The 21,159-nt window shown below is 40.2% G+C and overlaps 1 protein-coding gene across 1 annotated transcript; it reads left to right on the top strand.

Annotated features, from left to right (window-relative positions):
- The first annotated feature begins 15,576 nt into the window (after positions 1-15,576).
- LOC107767756 (putative folate-biopterin transporter 3) lies at positions 15,577-20,876 on the top strand. The gene is made up of 5 exons (XM_016586849.2): positions 15,577-16,180; positions 18,871-19,130; positions 19,435-19,530; positions 19,606-19,776; positions 19,958-20,876. The coding sequence occupies exons 1-5, from the start codon at positions 15,817-15,819 to the stop codon at positions 20,567-20,569; spliced, it is 1,503 nt and encodes a 500-aa protein (XP_016442335.1). The 5' UTR covers positions 15,577-15,816; the 3' UTR covers positions 20,570-20,876.
- The last annotated feature ends 283 nt before the right edge of the window (positions 20,877-21,159 follow it).

The raw sequence follows: 21,159 nt of genomic DNA, 5'->3' as shown, positions 1-21,159 counted from the left end.
ACCCAAAGAAAGTAACTATATTCTCACTACAAATGCTCCTATTAGAATAAGTCCTCGAAGGACAAAATCTATAGTATGCTTAAAACGTATAGACAAATCGGTTTCAAATAAAATTCTTGATAAAGAAGATGAGCAAATGATCAAAATGAAAATAATAAGGAGGCAAGTGATCTAGAAGATCACATGACACAACTTTTTCAGTTAATGTCTTAGTGAGACATAGCTCTGCTCCTACAAAGAGATATTAGAATGGAATCAAATAAGTATTGCGGTATCTAAAAGGGACTACCGATATGGGCTTATTTTATGGCAATAATTGTAGTCCCGATTTTGTTGGTTATGCCGATGTTGGGTATTTATCTAACCCACCCAAGGCTCGATCTCAAAAAGTCTATGTGTTTACATGTGGAGGCACTGTCATATCTTGGCGATGGACTAAGCAATCAATCGTGGCTACTTCATCTAATCATGCCGAGATAATTGCTATTTATGAAGCAAGTCGAGAATGTGTGTGGTTGAAATTTGACAAACTACTCATGATTTTGTACGAAGACAAAGCAGCATGATAGCCCAATTGAAGGGAGGATTCATAAAAGGAGATATGACAAGATTGGGATGCGAATGCTCAATAATGTGAATTGATGCTCTCATTAGGGGGAGTTAATATGCATTGTACTCTTTTTCCTTGCAAGATTTAGTCCCACTGGATTTTTCTTGCAAGGTTTTTAACGAGGCAATCAAAAGGCGTATTGTTAGATAAGTGTATTTTCCTTCTTTAGATTTTTTCCCACTAGGTTTTGTTTTAGTTGAGATTTTAACGGGACACATTATCCATTGCATAGATATTCAAGAGGGAGTGTTATAAATAGAATTGTATTTAAGGTGAATGTCTATATTTTAGAGAGATTTTTAGTGTTTGTTACTTGGTGGCTAAATCACTTTCACCCTATAAATAGAGGGATTCTATTCCATTCTAATTCATCTCAAATCAATAAGAATTCTCTCTCTATTTTTCTCTACAATACTCTTCTTCTTTTATTGTTTCATAACATTATCCTAATTTTAAACTCAGGTCTAATATTTGCTCATATAATATTCAATTTGCTCATAAAATATTAGATTGTGGTCAACATTTATAATAATATATAAAATTTTAGATCATAGTCTTACCATTTTTATTGTCACGATCCTAAAACCGACCCGATCGTGATGGTGCCTAACGTGAAACTAGGCCAGTCGACACAAACTCCAAAACCAACCAGACATTTATAATAAGTCATTTAAAGCCATTACTTAGCTAAAATCCCATAATATAAGTTAAGATAAACAGTGCAGAAATATAATACAGCCCGACATCGGGGTGTCACCAGTCATGAGCAACTATAACTCGTCTTGGAATAAGAAAGGACAACATAGTCTAAAAACCAAATGCTAATACAAAGCTGAATAAGATAGGGAGGAGAAGCACCGGGCTGCGAATGCCAAGCAGCTACCTAGTCAACTCCGAAGACCTGCTGGAAGGCTGATCAGCACTTGCTATCGCGATCTAAGACTCCTGGATCTGCACATAAGGTGCAGGGAGTAATGTGAGTATGCCAACTCAATAAGTAATAAAAGTAAAGGCAACTGAGAAGTAAGAAAACACGTAAACTATGTCATAACGCTACAACAAAACAATATATGTCCAGAAACAATGCAGTAAAGCAATAAAACTCGTAAAAATAACTCAGTTCAGTAAAACCTTTTAAAACATCTTTCAATAGTTTAAAATGAGTAATGAAAACAATAAGTAAAAGGATAGAAACGTAAATAGCCCCTCGGGCCAAATATGTACCACAACCGCCCCTCGGGCAAAATATCAACAGAACCAGCCCCTCGGGCTACCTCACAATCACTCGTAATCAGCCTCTTGGGCAATAACATGAAACAACAACAGCCCTTGGGGCAATATCACATCTCACACTGGGTACTCGCACTCACTGGGGGTATTCAGACTCCGGAGGGGCTCCTATAGCCTAAGCGCTATCACAAGCCATCTCGTGGCATAACAAAATTAGGCCCTCGGCCTCTCATATATCACAATCAGTACAACATGCTACGATGCACAGCCCAATCCCACAATAACCTCACAACACAGGCCCTCGACATCACTCAGTCAAAACCTCTCAAGTCACTCGGGCAATAGTAAAACATGATGCTCAGCCCAAAATATCATTTAAAGATCAAAACGGAGTAAATACGGCTAAGTTATGAAAATAGTAGAATACAGCATAACTGAGTACAAATATTAAATCAAAGTAGTGAGGAATAGTAGTAAAAAGCCCCTAAAGGTCCAAAACAGTTGGTACGAGGCCCAAATATGGCATTCAGCCCAAAAACATGATAATACTTTCCAAAACACAATGATATCAAACAATTTTCAATCAAATACGTGACTTAACAGTCGTATGGGACGGGCTAAGTCACAATCCCTAATGGTACACGACCCCACGCTCATCATTTAGCGTGTACGTCACCTCAAAGTAGCACAACGATGTGAAATCCGGGGTTTCATACCCTCATGATAATATTTACAATCATTACTTACCTTAATCCGGTCCAAACTCTAGCCCGCGATGCATTTGCCTCTCGACTCCGCCTCCAAATGCTCCAAATCTAACCAAAAACAGATTCATACCATCAAAACATGCTAAGGGAACAAAGCCCACTCGAAAATAATCAATCTACACCAAGAAATGCCAAACCCGACCCTCGGACCCACATCTCGGATTCCGATAAAAATCACAAAACTAGAATCCCTACACTCTCACGAGTTCATACATATAAACTACATCAAAATCCAACCACAAACGACCCCTTAAATCCCTAAATCAAAGTCTCTAATTTCAAGATTCCCCAATTTTAGGCTTTAAATCCCATAAATTTCATGTCTAATTAGGTAGAAATCACCATAGAATCGAGTATTGAGTTCAAAAATCTAACCTCCAAGTGTTTCCCTTTTATTCCCTCTTCAATCCTTCTCAAAAAGCTCCAAAATCGCTCAACAATGGTGGAAATAGACCAAAAATCGCGAAGGCTACTATTTAAACATTCTGCCCAGGCAAAAATTCCTTCTTCGCGAATGCGGTCAAAGCCTCGCGTTCGCGAAGCACAAAATTCCATTGACCAATTAATCCTCTTACGCGAACGCGACTTCCACATCGCGAACGTGAAGCTTCAGCTCCCCAAGCCTTCGCGAACGCGACACACCAACGCGAACGCGAAGAACAAACTACCAGGGCCCCCAGCTGCTCCAGTTACTCTACGCGAACGCGGGACCTACATCGCGTTCGTGATGCACACTCAGCCTCACCCTTCGCAAACGCGGGACCAACATCACGAAGCGCAATTCTCCTACCTCACTTCACATCCCTTCGCGAACGCGAGTTCCCTCTCGCGAACGCGAAGGGCAAAACTCTACAACACAGAATTAAAGAAATCTGCAACTTTCAAAACAAGAATTTGATCCGTTTAACCACCCAAAACTCCCCCGAGGCCCTTCAGACCTCAACCAAACATGCTAGCACATCCCATAACATCATTCAAACTTGTTCCAACCTTCAGAACGCTCGAAAAAACATCAAAACATCAAATCATCATCGGATTCAAGCCTAAGAATTCCAAAAAATTCCGAATTTTGAATTCGATCAAAAAGTCTATCAAACCTCGTCCGAATGACCTGAAATTTTGCACACACGTCCCAAATGACACAACATACCTACTCAAATTTCCGGAATTTCATTCTGACCCCGATATATAAATTTCCACTACCAACCGAAAAATGCCAAAATTCTAATTTCGCCAATTCAAGTCTAAATCTACCCCCGGACCTCCAAAACATATTCCGATCACGCTCCTAAATCCCGAATCAACTCACGAAGCTATCCGAATTATAAAAACCAAATTCCGAGATCGTTTACTCACAAGTCAACTTCCGGTTGACTTTTTCAACTAAAAGGCCAACTTAAGAGACTAAGTATCTCATTTCTCTACAAAACCACTCCGAACCCAAACTAACCAACACGATGCGATGAGATACAGCCGAACAACATACAAAGAAGCAGAAATGGGAAAAACAAAAGCGATAACTCATGAAACGACCGGCCGGGTCGTTACATCTATAAGATTTTTAATTTGCTCAAAATAAATCTTTAGACCATAATCTAAGGGCTATCAATTGCAAGATAAATAAAAAGAGGTCAATTTACTAAATACCCTCTTCCTTCATTTTTACTTGGCATGTATACTAAAATAGATTTTTATTTTTACTTGTCACTTTACGCATATCAAAAGAAGACAACTTTTTTTTGCTGTTATACCCACAATATTTATTACTCATTTCAAATTATTTTCTCAAATTAAATAAAATATGCATTAATTAATATGGGGATCATGATAAGTTATGTACTTCATTTATTATTTCTTAAGGAGCGTGAAAAATCAAAATAGGTCAAGTAAAAGTGAATGGAGAGAGTAACTTATTAAAAAAGGACAATCGACGAAAATTTCATGGCTGGATCAGTGTCACGCCCCGAATTTTCCACCCTCGGGAGTCGTGATGGTGCCTACTAATACGAGCTAGGCAAGCCAATTATTAGCACAACTTACCTTTTTACCCATTTTATATTCATTAACAATTTCGAAGTAATAGCACTTAAACAGCGAAAGTTAACATAAGCGGAAGAAAAAAAACAACAAACTATCTGAACATAAATATCTAGTACAACTGTTTGAGTCTCGACTACCCAGAACTGGTGTCACAGTTTCACAGATGGTCTAAGAATACTACAAATAAAGGGTCTGAAGAAATAATACAACATTGTCTCTAGAAATGCATGAAAGAAATAGGAATAGTAGATAGAAGGAGACGCCAAGGCCTGCGGACGCCTGCAGGACTACCTCGGGTCGCCTGATGATCAAGAATCAGCAATCTCACTGCAGTCCGAAGTCCACAACACTGGGGTCTACACAAAAGAGTGCAGAGTGTAGTATCAGCACAACCGACCCCATGTGCTGGTAAGTGCCTAGCCTAACCTCGGCGAAGTAGTGACGAGGCTAGGACCAGACCACCAAATAAACTTGTGCAGTTACATAATATACAACTAAAAGTAAAGCAGGAAAAAACAAGTAAAGATGGGAGCGGGAAACATGCTTCGAGGAATAACAGGTAAAAACAGAATATCAAGAGAACTATAAAGGAATCAAAATCCAACCACTAACAAGAATAAGGAAAACAAAGGCAGATTTTACTTTCTTTTTACATCTTGTTGCAAGCGTGCAACCCGATCCCATTTCCTGTATCTCATGGAAGGTGTGCCACCCACTCCCATTTCCTTATATCTTGTGGTAGGCGTACCACCCGCTCCCATTTTATTATATCTCATAGTAGGCGTACCATCCGCTCCCATTTAAGTATATCTCATGGTAGGCGTACCACCCGCTCCCATTTTAGTATATATCGTGGTAGGCGTACCACTCGCTCCTATTTCATTATATCTCGTAGTAGGCGTACCACCCGCTACCATTTCAGTATATCTTGTGGTAGGCGTACCACCCGCTCCCATTTCATTATATCTCGTGGTAGGCGTACCACGCGCTCCTATGTACAAGCCAACAATAATTACAAGAAATCCCGACAAGGGAACAATAATATCAACAAACATCCCGGTAAGGAAACAAGGATATTTCAACAATATCCCGGCAAGGGAGAAACAACTATAACCGAACTTGTTACAACATCTAACTACCTCAGCTATAACCAAACTTGTTACAACACCTAACTACCTCAGCTATAACTAAACTTGCTACAACACCTAACTACCCAGCTATAACCAAACTTGTTACAACACCTAACTACCTCAGCTATAACTAAACTCGTTACAACACGTAACACAAAGAATTATCAACCTAAGTATCTGTAATATCAATTAAGAACACAATGCAAGGGAACCTCAACTCAACAATAGCCCGGCAAGGGGGCAACATAATGATCTCTTCTCTTTCTCACTTTTACTTCACAACTCGAACCAATACTCTAGAGTTTCAATTATCACTTATACTTTCACAATTCGTTATACAACTAGAGCCAACGCTTCTCAATGTTCATAGGTTACAATTCTTTCCACAACTTTACACAACAATAAAAATCTTCACCAAGGCATGAATAATACAACAAAGTCATGAAAATCACAATATAAGACTCATGGTCATACTTGACACCAATGTATAGATACTCGTCACCATGCCTATACGTCGTACTCAACAAGAAGCAAATAGCAAATAGGACACAACTCCTAATCTCTCAAGCTAAGGTTAGACCAAACGCTTACCTCGATACCACGAACACAATTCACGATTCAATTATAGCTTTACCCCTCGATTCCACCACCAATTCGCTCGTATCTAGTCACAAGTTACTTAATTACATCAATAAGCACTAAATGAATCAATTTGAATGCATGAAAATGAATTTCCCAAAGTTTTTCCCAAAAGTCAAAAATCGCCCCGGGCACACATGGTCAAAACCCGAGGTTCGAACCAAAACACGATTACCCATTCCCCCACGAACCCAAATATATAATTTGTTTTAAAATTGGACCTCAAATCGAGGTTCAAATCCCCAATTTTCAAAAAACCTAGGTTAAACACCTAATTTCTCCCATGAAAATCATTGGTTTGAAGTTGAAATCATGTTAAAAGAAGTTAAGAATTGAAGGAAGTTAGTTAAAAACGACTTACAATTGATTTGGAGAAGAAGAAATCCTTGAAAAATCGCCTAAGTGTGTTTATGTTTTGAGAGAATATGAAAAATGAGTTTTAAATCGTCTAAGTATAAAAGTTACAGGACTCTGATATGGGAATTGCGAACAGGGGTTCGCAATTGCGAACCCTGACCTCTGTTGGCTTGGGAATTGCGAACATGGGTTGGGAAATGCGAAGCTTGGGAATTGCGAAGCCTGCAGGCCTGCAATTCCTTAAGTCCAAAATTTCACCCGGTGGCCTATCTAAAACTCACCCGAGCCCTCGGGGCTCTAAACCAAATATACACACAGCCTCAAAAACATCCTACGGACTTATTCATGTACTTAAATCACCAAAATAACATCATGAACATCAAATTAAACCTCAAGATCAATGAAATTTCTCAAAACTTCTTTAAACATCAACTTTGCATTTAAGGTCCGAATCACGTCAAATGGATTCCGTTTCTTACCAAACTTCACCGAATTATCTTATATCATATATAAAACCTGTAGCAGGCGCCGGAACAAAAATACGTGCTCGATACCAACATGTTCTAATCAAAATTCATTTCCAAACCTTATAAATAATTTCAAAAAACAATTTCTTTCAAAAATTCATTTCTCGGGCTTGGGACCTCGGAATTAGATTCCGGGCATACGCCCAAGTCCCATATTTTCCTACGGACCCTTCGGGACCGTCAAATCACGGGTCCGGGTCCGTTTATCAAAAACGTTGACCGAAGTCAGATTAATTCATTTTATAGTCAAAACTTATCATTTTTCACAGATTTTGACATTTAAGTTTTCCAACTACTTGCCCAGACTACGCACGCAAATCAAGGTGATGCTAAGAGAGGTTTTTAAGGCCTCAAAATGTAGAATTTCATTTTAAAACATTCTCCACCTCTAAAATAATCGTTCGTCCTCGAACGGACAGAAGAAGGAAGTACCTGAGTCGGGGAAAAGATGGGGATAATAGCTCCGCATATCAGACTCGGACTCCCAAGTCGATGCCTTAGGAGGCTGACCTCTCCACTAAACACGAACAGAAGGAAAACTCTTCGATCTCAACTAACGAACCTGCCGGTCTAGAATAACTACCGGCTCCTCCTCATAAGACAAGTCCCTGTCCAGCTGGACAGTGCTGAAATCTAACATGTGGGATGGATCGCCGTGATATTTCCGAAGCATGGAGACATGAAACACTGGATGCACGACTGATAAGCTCGGCGGCAATGCAAGTCTATAAGCCACCTCTCCCACTCGATCAAGAATCTCAAACGGGCCAATGAACCTAGGGCTGAGCTTTCCCTTCTTCCCAAATCTCATCATGCCCTTCATAGGTGACACTCGAAGCAACCCACTCACCGACCATGAAAGCCAAATTTCGAACCTTGCGGTCAGTATAACTCTTTTGCCTGGACTGAGTTGTACGAAGCCTATCCTGAATGATTCTGACCCTGTCCAAGGCATCATGAACCAGATCCGTACCCAACAACCGAGCCTTTCCCAGCTCAAACCATCCAACCGGAGACCAACATCGCCTACCATATAAAGCCTCATAAGGAGCCATCTGGATACTCGACTGGTAGTTGTTGTTGTAGGCAAACTCCGCTAAAGGAAAAAACTGATCCCACGAACCTCCAAAGTCAATGACACAAGCTTAGAGCATATCCTCCAAAATCTGAATAGTCCGCTCGGACTGCCTGTCCGTCTGAGGATGGAATGTTGTGCTCAACTCAACCCGCATGCCCAATTCTCGTTGAACTGCTCTCCAGAAACGTGAGGTAAACTGCGTACCTCGGTCCGAAATGATAGACATGGGCACACCATGAAGATGAACAATCTCCCGGATATAGATCTCAGCTTACCTCTCGGAAGAATAAGAGACTGCCACATGAATGAAATGCGCTGACTTGGTCAGCCTATCAATAATGACCCATACTGCGTCGAACTTCTTCCGAGGCTGCGGGATTCCAACAACGAAATCCATAGTGATCCGCTCTCATTTCCACTCGGGAAGCTCAATCCCCTGAAATGAACCACCAGGCCTCTGATGCTCATACTTAACTTGCTGACAATTCAAATACCGAGTCACATATGCAACGATATCCTTCTTCATTCTCCGCCACCAATAATGCTGCCGTAAATCCTGATACCTCTTCGCGACGCCCGGATGAATAGAGTACTTGAGGCTATGAGCCTCTCTAAAATCAACTCTCGGAGTCCATCCATATTAGGCACACAAACTCGACCCTGCAATCTCAAACCTCCATCATCACCTAAAGTAACCTGCTTGGCACCTCCGTGTTGCACCGTGTCTCTGAGGACACACAAATGGGGATTATCGTACTACCAGTCATAGATACGCTCCAATAAAGAAGAACGAGCGATCGTGCAAGCCAACACACGGCTGGGCTCAGAAACATCCAACCTCACGAACTGATTGGCCAAAGCCTGAACATCCAAAGCAAGTAGTCTCTCACCGACCGGAATATAAGCAAGACTGCCTATACTGGCTGACTTCCTACTCAAAGCATCGGCCACCACATTAGCCTTCCCCGGGTGATACAAGATAGTGATATCATAATCTTTCAACAACTCCAACCACCTCCTCTGCCTCAAATTCAACTCCTTCTGCTTGAACAAATACTGAAGACTCTTGTGATCCGTGAACACCTCACATGCCACGCCAGATAATGCCTCCAAATCTTCAATGCGTGAACAATGGCTGCCAACTCCAAATCATGAACCAGATAATTCTTCTTATGAATTTTCAACTGTCGCGAAGCATAGGCAATGACCTTGCCACCCTACATCAACACTACACCAAGCCTAATACGAGATGCATCGCAATAAACTATATAAGTCCCTGAACCTGTAGGCAAAAATAATACCGGTGCCGTAGTTAGAGTTGTCTTGAGCTTCTGAAAGCTCGCCTCACATTCATCCGACCTTATGAACTAGGCACCCTTCTGGGTCAACCTGGTCATCGGGGATGCGATAGACGAAAGCCCCTCCACGAACCGACGATAGTAGCCTGCCAATCCTAAGAAACTCCAAATCTCTGTAGCTGATGCTGGTCTAGGCCAGTTCTTGACTGCCTCAATCTTCTTCGGATCAACCTGAATACCCTCTGCTGATACAACATGACCCAGAAATGCAACTGAACTCAACCGGAACTCACACTTTGAGAACTTAACATATAACTGACTATCCCTCAAGGTCTGAAGAACCATTATAAGATGTTGCTCGTGATCCTCTCGGCTGCGGGAATATATCAAAATATCATCAATGAGGACTATCACGAACGAATCCAAGTAAGGCCTGAACACTCGGTTCATCAAATCCATAAAAGCTGATGGGGCATTCGTCAACCCAAATGACATCACCAAGAACTCATAATGCCCGTACCGAGTGCAAAAGGCTGTCTTAGGGACATCGGATGCCCTAATCCTCAACTGATGGTAGCCAGATCTCAAATCAATCTTCGAAAATACCTTGGCACCCTGAAGCTGATCAAATAAATCATCAATCCTCGGCAATTGATACTTATTCTTGATTGTAACCTTGTTCAATTACTGGTAATCAATACACATTCTCATCGATCCGTCCTTCTTCTTAACAAACAACACCGGCGCACCTCAAGGCAAAACACTCGGCCTAATGAAACCCTTCTCAAGCAAGTCTTGCAATTTCTCCTTCAATTCTTTGAACTCAGGCGGGGCCATACTATACGGCGGAATAGAAATAGGCTGAGTGCTCGGAGCCAAATCAATGCAAAAATCAATATCCCTGTCGGGCGGCATACCCGGCAGGTCTGAAGGGAATACCTCAGGAAACTCGCAAACAACGGGCACAAAATCAATAGAAGGAACCTCAGCACTAGAATCACGAACATATGCCAAATAGGCCAAACACCCCTTCTCGATCATACGCCTAGCCTTTATATACGAGATAACATTACGGGTAGAATGACAAGGAGTCCCTCTCCACTCTAAACGAGGTAAACCCAGCAAGGCTAAGGTCACAGTCTTGGCATGACAATCCAAGATAGCGTGGTAAGGTGATAACTAGTCCATCCCTAAGATGACATCAAAATCGACCATGTCCAAAAGAAGCAAATCTACACGAGTCTCAAGACCTCCAATCACAACTATACATGAATGATGGGCTCAATCTACCACAATAGAATCACCCACCGGCGTAGACACATAAACATGATCACTCAAAGAATCACTAGGCATGACCAGATATGGTGCAAAATAAGAGGACACATACGAGTACGTAGACCCTGGATCAAATAACACTGAAGCATCTCTATGACAAACAAGAACCGTACCTGTAATAACTGCATCGGAAGCCTCAGCCTCGGGCATGACTGGAAGAGCATAACATCGGGGCTGGGCCCCACCACCTTGAACTATGTCTCTGGGATGTTCCGCTGCTGGCTGGACTCCAACTCTAGCGGTTTGAGCTCCACCTCTAGCACCTCTACCTCCACCTCTAGCACCTCTTCCTCCACCTCTAGCTAACTGAGCGAGTTGGACGAGTCCCTCAATGAACCTCCTCACTCTCTCTCACAGTGGAAAGTATGATAAGAGCATGACGAGCCAAGTCGATGAATCTAATCTCGTACTGAGTAACAATCATAGAACCCTGCTGGAGATGCTCAAACTACCTCTGATAGGCCTCTCTCTGAGTGATGGGGAGAAACTTCTCTAGAAATAGCTGCGTGAATTGTTCTCAAGTCAAAGTTGATGACCTAACTGGTATAGCCAATCAATAATCTCTCCAACAGGTCTTGGCGGATCCATACAAGTGAAAAATAGCAAAATTGACCCCATTGGTCTCCACGATCCCCATATTCTTGAGAACCTCATGACAGCTGTCTAGATAATGTCGGGGATCCTCAGAAGATGCATCGCTGAAAGTAGTAGTGAAGAGCTTGGTGAAACCTATCCAACCTCCACAAAGCCTCCGAAGACGTAGCTGATCTATCACCGGTCTGTGCTGCTGCTCGGCTGAAGAAGCAGTACACGACCTCACCATTCGTGAAAGGACAAGAGTAGAGGTTTCAATTCAGCATTGAGAGAACAAAATCGCACGACAGGGAAGAATAGAAGTGAAACTTTTCCTAACTTTATAGCCTTTGGGGGATAAATACAGATATCTCCGTACCAATCCCTCAGACTCTACTAAGTTGTCTGTGAACTGTGAGACCCATAAAAACCTAGAACTCTGATACCAACTTGTCACGACTCGGATTTTCTACCCTCGGGAGTCGTGATGGTGTCTATTAATACGAGCTAGGCAAGCCAATTATTAGCACAACTTACCTTTTTACCTATTTTATATTCATTAACAATTTCGAAGTAATAACATTTAAATACCGGAAGTTAACATAAGCGGAAGAAAAAAACAACAAACTATCTAAACATAAATATCTAGTACAACTGTTTGAGTCTCGACTACCCAAAACTGGTGTCATAGTTTCACAGACGGTCTAAGAATACTACAAATAAAGGGTCTGAAGAAATAAATACAACACTGTCTCTAGAAATGCATGAAAGAAATAGAAATAGTAGATAGAAGGAGACGCCAAGGCCTGCGGACGTTTGCAGGACTACCTTGTGTCGCCTGATGATTAAGAATCAGCAATCTCGCTGCGGTCTGAAGTCCACAACACTGGGGTCTGCACAAAATAGTGTAGAATGTAGTATCAGCATAACCGACCTCATGTGTTGGTAAGTGCCTAGCCTAACCTTGGCGAAGTAGTGACGAAGCTAGGACCAGACCACGAAATAAACTTGTGCAGTTATATAATAAACAACGGAAAGTAAAGCAGGAATAAACAAGTAAAGATGGGAAGGGGAAACATGTTTCGGGGAATAACAGGTAAAAATATAATATCAAGAGAACTATAAAGGAATCAAAATCCAACCACTAACAATAATAAGGAAAACAAAGGCAGATTTCACTTTCTTTTCACATCTTGTTGCAGGTGTGCAACCCGATCCCATTTCCTGTATCTCGTGGCACGCGTGCCACCCACTCCCATTTTCTTATATCTCGTGGTAGGCGTACCACCCGCTTCTATTTCATTATATCTCGTGGTAGGCGTACCACCCGCTCCCATTTTATTATATCTTGTGGTAGGCGTACCACCCGCTCCCATTTTATTATATCTTGTGGTAGGTGTACCACCCGCTCCCATTTCATTATATCTTGTGGTAGGCGTACCACCCTCTCCCATTTCAGTATATCTCGTGGTAGGCATACCACCCGCTCCCATTTTATTATATCTCGTGGTAGGCGTACCACTCGCTACCACTTCAGTATATCTTGTGGTAGGCGTACCACCCGCTCCCATTTCATTATATCTCGTGGTAGGCGTACCACCCGCTCCCATGTACAAGCCAACAATAATCACAAGAAATCCCGGCAAGGGCACAATAATATAAACAAACATCCCGGTAAGGAAACAAAGATATTTCAACAATATCCCGGCAAGGGAGAAGCAACTATAACCAAACTTGTTACAACATCTTATTACCTCAGCTATAACCAAACTTGTTACAACACCTAACTACCTCAGCTATAACTAACCTTGTTACAACACCTAACTACCCAGCTATAACCAAACTTGTTACAACACCTAACTACCTCAGCTATAAATAAACTCGTTACAACACGTAACACAAAGAATCATTAACCTAAGCATCCGTAATATCAATTAAGAACACAATACAAGGGAACCTCAACTCAACAATAGCTCGGCAAGGGGGCAACATAATGATCTCTTCTCTTTCTCACTTTTACTTCACAACTCAAACCAATGCTCTAGAGTTTCAATTATCACTTATACTTTCACAATTTGTTATACAACTAGAGCCAACACTCCTCAATGTTCATAGGTCACAATTCTTTTCACAATATTACACAACAAATAAAAATCTTCACCAAGGCATGAATAATACAGCGAAGTCATGAAAATCACAATATAAGACTCACGGTCATACTTGACACCAACGTATAGATACTCATCACCATGCCTATACGTCGTACTCAACAAGAAGCAAATAGCAAATAGGACACAACTCCTAATCCCTCAAGCTAAGGTTAGACCAAACACTTACCTCGATACCACGAACACAATTCACAATTCAATTATAGCTTTACCCCTCGATTCCACCACCAATTCGTTCGTATCTAGTCACAAGTTACTTAATTACATCAATAAGCGCTAAATGAATCAATTTGAATGCATGAAAATGAATTTCCCAAAGTTTTGCCCAAAAAGTCAAAAATCGCCCCGGGCCCACATGGTCAAAACCCGAGGTTCAAACCAAAACACGATTACCCATTCCCCCACGAACCCAAATATATAATTTATTTTGAAACCGAACCTCAAATCGAGGTTCAAATCCCCAATTTTCGAAAAACCTAGGTTCTACCCAAAACACCCAATTTCCCCCATGAAAATCATTGATTTGAAGTTGAAATCATGTTAAAAAATGTTAAGAATTGAAGGAAGTTAGTTAAAAACGACTTACAATTGATTTGGAGAAGGAGAAATCCTTGAAAAATCGCTTAAGTGTGTTTATGTTTTGAGAGAATATGAAAAATGAGTTTATAATCGTCTAAGTATAAAAGTTGCAGGTCTCTGATATGGGAATTGCGAATAGGAGTTCGCGATTGCGAACTCCGATCTCTACTGGCTTGGGAATTGCGAACATATGCTGGGAAATGCGAAGCTTGGGAATTGCGAACATGAGTTTGGGAATTGCGAAGCCTGGGAATTGCGAACATGGGTTTGGGAATTGCGAACATGAGTTTGGGAATTGCGAAGCCTGTAGGCCAGCAATTCCTTAAGTCCAAAATTTCACCCTTTGACCTATCCAAAACTCACCCGAGCCCTTGGAGCTCCAAACCAAATATACACACAACCTCAAAAACATCGTACAGACTTATTAATGTACTCAAATCACCAAAATAACATCATGAACATTGAATTAAATCTCAAGATCAATGAAATTTCTCAAAAAGTTCTTTAAACATCAACTTTGCATTTAAGGTCCGAATCACGTCAAATGGATTCCGTTTCTTACCAAACTTCACCAATTATCATAAATCATATATAAGACCTGTACCGGGCGCCGGAACCAAAATACGTGCTCGATATCAACATGTTCTAATCAAAATTCATTTCCAAACCTTATAAACAATTTCAGAAAATAATTTCTTTCAAAAATTCATTTCTCGGGCTTGGGACCTCAGAATTAGATTCCGGGCATACGCCCAAGTCCCATATTTTCCTACGGACCTTCCGGGACCGTCAAATCACGGGTTCGAGTGACCAAAGTCAAATTAATTCATTTTATAGTCAAAATTTATCATTTTTCACAGATTTTCACATTTAAGCTTTCTGGCTACTCGTCAGGACTGTGCACACAAATTGAGATGATGCTAAAAGAGATTTTTAAAGCCTCAAAACATAGAATTTCATTTTAAAACAAGTGATGGTTACAATCAGACGCCTAGTTTACGGTGGTTCGACCAGTATGGGCTAGATTGGCCATTTTCTAACTTTTAACGTTAGAATACTGGAAACGGATAATCTGTAAATAACATGTACTGGGGGAAAAAGGTTTTGTTTGCCGTTAGTTTTCAAACATTGACCAACAGTAGGATGTATTTTGCTCATTGTATTTAAACTTTAGGATGTTTTGTGATCATATAAATATTTAAAGGATGAAATTTAAGTTTGAGAGAGTATAATTTAGGGATGTTTTGGTCCAAAACTCTTGTCGTTCAAGTCAACACATCGATTTGGTTACGCGATTTTCTTCTTCCTCTTCGTCGTCGCACTGTTTACTTGACTTTACCAGTTTTCCGTTACCCATTTCACACGTTGATTCAGTCCATCATCATGTTTCTCGAATTCTAAAAGCTCCTTTGATTGAACTCAAATCATCTAATGCAGAAATAACTTTTCAGATCTGGTTATCTCTTATCGAAAACCAATTGAATAATGGGCCAAGAAGGTACGATTTTACTTGATGGCCAACTTCACAGAGACAAGAAGCCAAAAAACAGAATATTGGGTCTGATTTTAAGGCCATTTTATTGGTTAGGAAAGTTAAGTGAGGAGTTGCACTGGAGCTTTGTGTCAGCTGTGGTAATTGTGTATGGGATAAATCAGGGAATGAGTTTAGGTTTGAGCAAGATTAGTACACAGTATTATATGAAAGATGAACAGAAGTTACAGCCATCTGAAGCCCAAATTTATTTTGGAATTATTCAATTGCCTTGGATTGTTAAGCCTCTTTGGGGTCTTTTAACTGATACTCTACCTATTTTAGGATACCGAAGGCGACCTTACTTCATGCTTGGTGGTAAGTTCATCATTTGCAAATTGAATTAACGGCTAGTATGATTATTATTATTATTCAATTCATTAGCTGCTGCCTGCTAGCTTTAATGATTTTAGTTATGCTAGCTTTAATGATTTTAGTTATGTTTGTTTTTCTGTTCTTTGTGACATGTTTGTTGAAATTATTCTTAAGTTTTGACCATGCGATCCGTTTTTTTTTTCATTCTCTTTTTCATGTAAGTTGTGAGCACTTGGGTTTGTTTGCTTAGAAAGCTTCTAAATCAATTAACAACCACATTTTAATTTGAATCTGTTTTTCTTAGTTCTGTTTCTTGTTTCAAAATTCAACTATGTTTTTATCCTTTGTAAAGTAATGACAATATGATGACTTTGAAATTTGAACCACCATTAAGCATAAGTTAAGATCAAGCGTGAGGAACAGCTGAAATTCCTAGTGTGCTTGGGGTTTCTTATGGCTGTAAAGCTTTATTTGAGCTCTGAATCGTTTATTAAGCTATTAATCTTTATTACAAAAATGAGTTGACTAATGTTTTTTTTCTTTATTAAATTTCCTCCCTGTGAATACACCAAGGAGCTCCAATCTTGTCCCAAACTGCCATCATTTTGATGATATGAGTTGTTCATACTAGCTGTACAATAGTAACCGTTGGTCTTTAGAAGCTGGCCCATTTCTGGAAACCATGGCAGTAATGAGCCGTCAGTACCTAACAATATGATGTCACTGGGAGATGGAAGAATATTTATGTGTTATTCCAATAGTGACATTGTGACAATTGTTCTTACGTTCATATGGTGATTTTCTCCTTAATTAGAGAAACGTTGGGAGATAGATGCACCAGTGTTTGTTCAAGGAATTCAAAAGGATCAGTAAGATTATTTGCTTACCTGTTCTTTTGTAGTCCAGCTCAAAGGAGGCCCCTAAAATTTTGAATGCTAAAATCATTGCTCTCTCACTGAGGTCAAACTAGCTCTAGTTTTAAGGAACTTGCTCATCGCAGTTGCGCAGTTCAAAAACAACACCACCACCAACAACAAACCTAGTATAATCCGACAAGTGGAGTCTGGGGAGGGTAGTGTGTACGCAGACCTTACCCCTACCTTGGGAAGGTAGAAAGGTTGTTTCCGATAGACTTGCGTAGTTCAAAAAATAAGATTATTTGTCCAAGTCATCTGTTCTCTGGGATGATAAGAAGAGTTTAGAATACCGGGGAAGACCTTTTCTGTTATTAAAAAACAGAAAAGGAAAGCAATAGATATGATAGTGAGGAAAGCATAGGGGAGGAAGGAGGATGGGATTGAAAGAAGATATACTGAATATGTCACTTGCTATGGTTCCTGAGTCCAGAATGAGTTTGCTATTCGCAACCTGACCTAAAATATAAATTCTGTATGTGTAGCTTCTTTACATCATAGATTAATATATATTAAGAAATAGAGAGTTTGGAAGGCTTACTACAGGACATTATTAAGAAAGAAATTGGGTTCACATTTTTCTTACTCCAAGATGCATTTAGAAACATGAATTGGTATTACATTTTAAAACAAAAGGATCACAACATGGATTGCTAAAATTTGCGATACCAATCCGCTACTTGTATCACCTATGGTTAGAAATGAGCCGAACTCGCAAAGACCGGGGGTTAGTGCATCATAGTAACTATGATAAATTTTTGGTGGTCGAAGAATTATAAAGTGACGAAAAGAAAAACGCCACCAGAAAGGGGGAGAAAAGTCAGTGGCTCATGGAGCAAAGGATATCAGTTCTTTTTTGCCAAGAGTTATTCTCCTCTCTTTCTTTTACTCACTTTCTGCTTAATTGATTTGTGAAAATGGGGTTTAGTTGTTCATATTTGGCAATACCTTCACTTAGTTTTTGGTTCTGTATGAGGGTAATGCCACCCTTCCAGTACATTTGCAACTAACAAATTAATATATGCGCAAACACAAAGTGCGGGGATATAAGTTCATATCTGGGTGCTTATATGCTTGTGGGGACGACATAAACGGATTTCATTAGTCGTTACTTTCCACAAAACATGGTCTTGAACACACGAAAATATGCAAAATCTTGTCACGGCCATTTAATATAAGAAAGTCTACCATAGAAAAGAGAGAAATAAAGTTCCAAAATCTTTATTTTCTGTCAAATCAGCTGAGGTGCTAGACTGTCTACCGCAATCGAAAGTGAGTTCTGACAATATTGAATTCTCTAATTGCTGCTTCTATTTCCGCATCTATTTTGCTAGTTTAGAATTTCAGTCACATCATGTGTGAGTAATGAGTTAATTGATACCTTATCTCCAGCAAAATAGGGCCTCCTAACATTCAGTGGAGAATGGGGAAAACTAAATTTTGTGAAGTCTCCAAAGCATGAAGGGAAACACTCAAGTGGCTGATCTAGTTGCTCTATGGCCAAATTATGTAAAGCCAAGTGTGAAGGATGAAATTGATAAGCACAAAGAACCACATCTACTCTTTTTGTCATATATGGGGAATCAAAAGAAAACTATCCTTTGTGCCTTTTCATGTTTTTTTCCAGCTGGTCTTATGAAAACTTTTAACAAATGGAATTTTTTGATGTAGCTTGTTTAACAATCTATTGCATTCATTAGTCTCCAACTTCCAGCTGCCGTGTAATTGACATTGCAAATAAAAAATCATTCTTTTGACTTACCTCCCTTTGTTCTTTAGGTTTCATTGGTGTTGTCGCCATGCTTAGTCTGTCAATCAACCAGAACTTACACCTTGCATTTGCTTTGTTGTGCCTAATGGCTGGCAGTGCGGGAGTGGCAATAGCAGATGTGACTATTGATGCATGTGTGACAGAGAACAGCATAAGCCATCCTTCTCTTGCCAGTGACATGCAAAGCTTGTGTGGTCTGAGCTCTTCAGTGGGGCAACTGATAGGGTTCGGAATCAGTGGTTTTTTGGTTCATCTAATTGGATCCAAGGTTTGTTGATTGAGTTATTTGCTATCTTTCCTTTTTTCTGGATGTATTCTTTCTGCTTTTGGTTGAGGTTTGCGAATTTGATCAAATCATTTTGTCAAGCCTGAGACTCATTACATGAAAATTAGGGTATTACTATCTCAATAAGATTTTCTTACTTCCTGAATTATATCAGTATCTTAAGCTACTTTAGGTTACTTTTAGATCATACTGAACCATCATGCTTCATGATTAGCTGACTGTTTCAATAGCAGTCACTGCTTTGATGTCGCTGATATATTTTCTTGTCTACTGATAACTCTGACAGGGAGTGTTTGGAATTTTAAGCATCCCTGCTGGTCTGGTCATTTTGGTAGGAATGATGTCACGTGAAACATATGTACCCAACGTTGCATATAAGCGGGTAAGTCGCCTTCGCCACTTTAGGGATCCTTATTATCTTTTGTATTTGTCTCATATATGTATGTTTCTGAGACAGGTAAGTCAAAAGTTCTCTGATGCTGGTAAAGCTATGTGGATGGCACTGAAATGCCAGAGTGTTTGGAGGCCATGTATATACATGTACATTTCTCTTGCATTGAGTTTTCATATTCACGAGGGAATGTTTTACTGGTATACAGATGCAAAGGATGGCCCGTCTTTTTCAAAGGTATTTGAATTTTATCTCTACAACCTATTGTGGATAACTTTGAAAATGACTCAAGACCTAACTTCTTGCTCATTATTTAAAATTGGTCATTCTTTTCTTTTCGAGTTGGAAAACTATCTTAACACAAGACGTAAACTATCTTAACACAAGACGTCTGAATATAATTGCATGGGTTGTGCAGGAGATGGTAGGGTCCATATCTTCTGTTGGTGCGGTGGGCTCTCTTCTTGGTGTTCTCCTTTACCAGAATGCCTTTAAAAACCATCCTTTCCGTAGCGTACTTTTCTGGACTCAGTTACTGTATGGTGCTTCAGGGCTGGTAGATTTAATATTGGTCTCACGTGTAAACTTAAAATTTGGTATCCCTGATTATGTTGTTGTTGTAAGCGATGCAGCATTCTCTCATATGATCGGGCGTCTCAAATGGATGCCTCTTCTTGTACTCAGTTCAAAGCTTTGCCCTTCAGGCATTGAAGGAACTTTTTTTGCTTTGCTAATGTCAATCGATCATATTGGTATGCTCACAGCATCCTGGGGTGGAGGCCTCTTACTTCATACCTTCAACGTTACAAGGACACAATTCGACAACCTTTGGATAGTGATAGTGATCCGGAGCTGTTTAAGAATCCTTCCAGTTTGTATTCTTTTTCTAATACCAAGCAGTGATCCAAATGCTTCTATTCTTCCAACTGAAATGTTGAAGAGTAAAAAGGGTGACGATATTGTTGAAAATCAGAATATGGAAATGGCTTCTCTTGTTAGCAATGTTGACCAGCATTTAGTGGATACATGAGTGAAAATTACAAACTGGGAAAATGTACTCCAGTTTGAAACTTCATTTTGTCTCCTGTGCTGCTGAATTGGTGTGCAGCATGACAGAAATTATACAAGATGGGATTTACCAGCTTTCTGGTAAAAAGAAGTTGAGCTGACTGACCAAAGTTATTCATCCGGCAAGTCTTACGTTTCATGTATTCCTTCATAATACTTCAGAAAGAGTGACCTTGTGAAATTATATGTACGACGAGTAGTTGTAGTTCTTGGAATCTTGTGCAGCTATTAATTGTGCTATAGTACAGTTGGCTCTGGTCTTGCTGTGATAGAGAGGAGCAAATGGAATAGTACTGTGGCTGGTGGGCTTAAGATTGATCGCTAAGTCTAAAAGAACACGCATTCCGTGGAATCAACCACTGATACTTGCATTAGGGTAGGTTGTCTGCATCACACCCTTTTGGGGTGCGGCCTTTTCCCGACCCTGCGTAAAGGCGGAATACTTTATGCACCGAAATGCCCTTTCTTTTAGACTTAGTGGTCAATCTTAAGGCCACCGATTGACCACTGAGTCTATCTTGTCTAAAAGGGGAAAACTAGAGTCCAGAACCA

This window comes from Nicotiana tabacum, chromosome 8, assembly GCF_000715075.1.
Source record: "Nicotiana tabacum cultivar K326 chromosome 8, ASM71507v2, whole genome shotgun sequence".
NCBI classification, from domain to species: Eukaryota; Viridiplantae; Streptophyta; class Magnoliopsida; order Solanales; family Solanaceae; genus Nicotiana; species Nicotiana tabacum.
The sequence above is the reverse complement of the archived record's forward strand: the minus strand, read 5'-3'. Positions and strand labels throughout refer to the sequence as shown.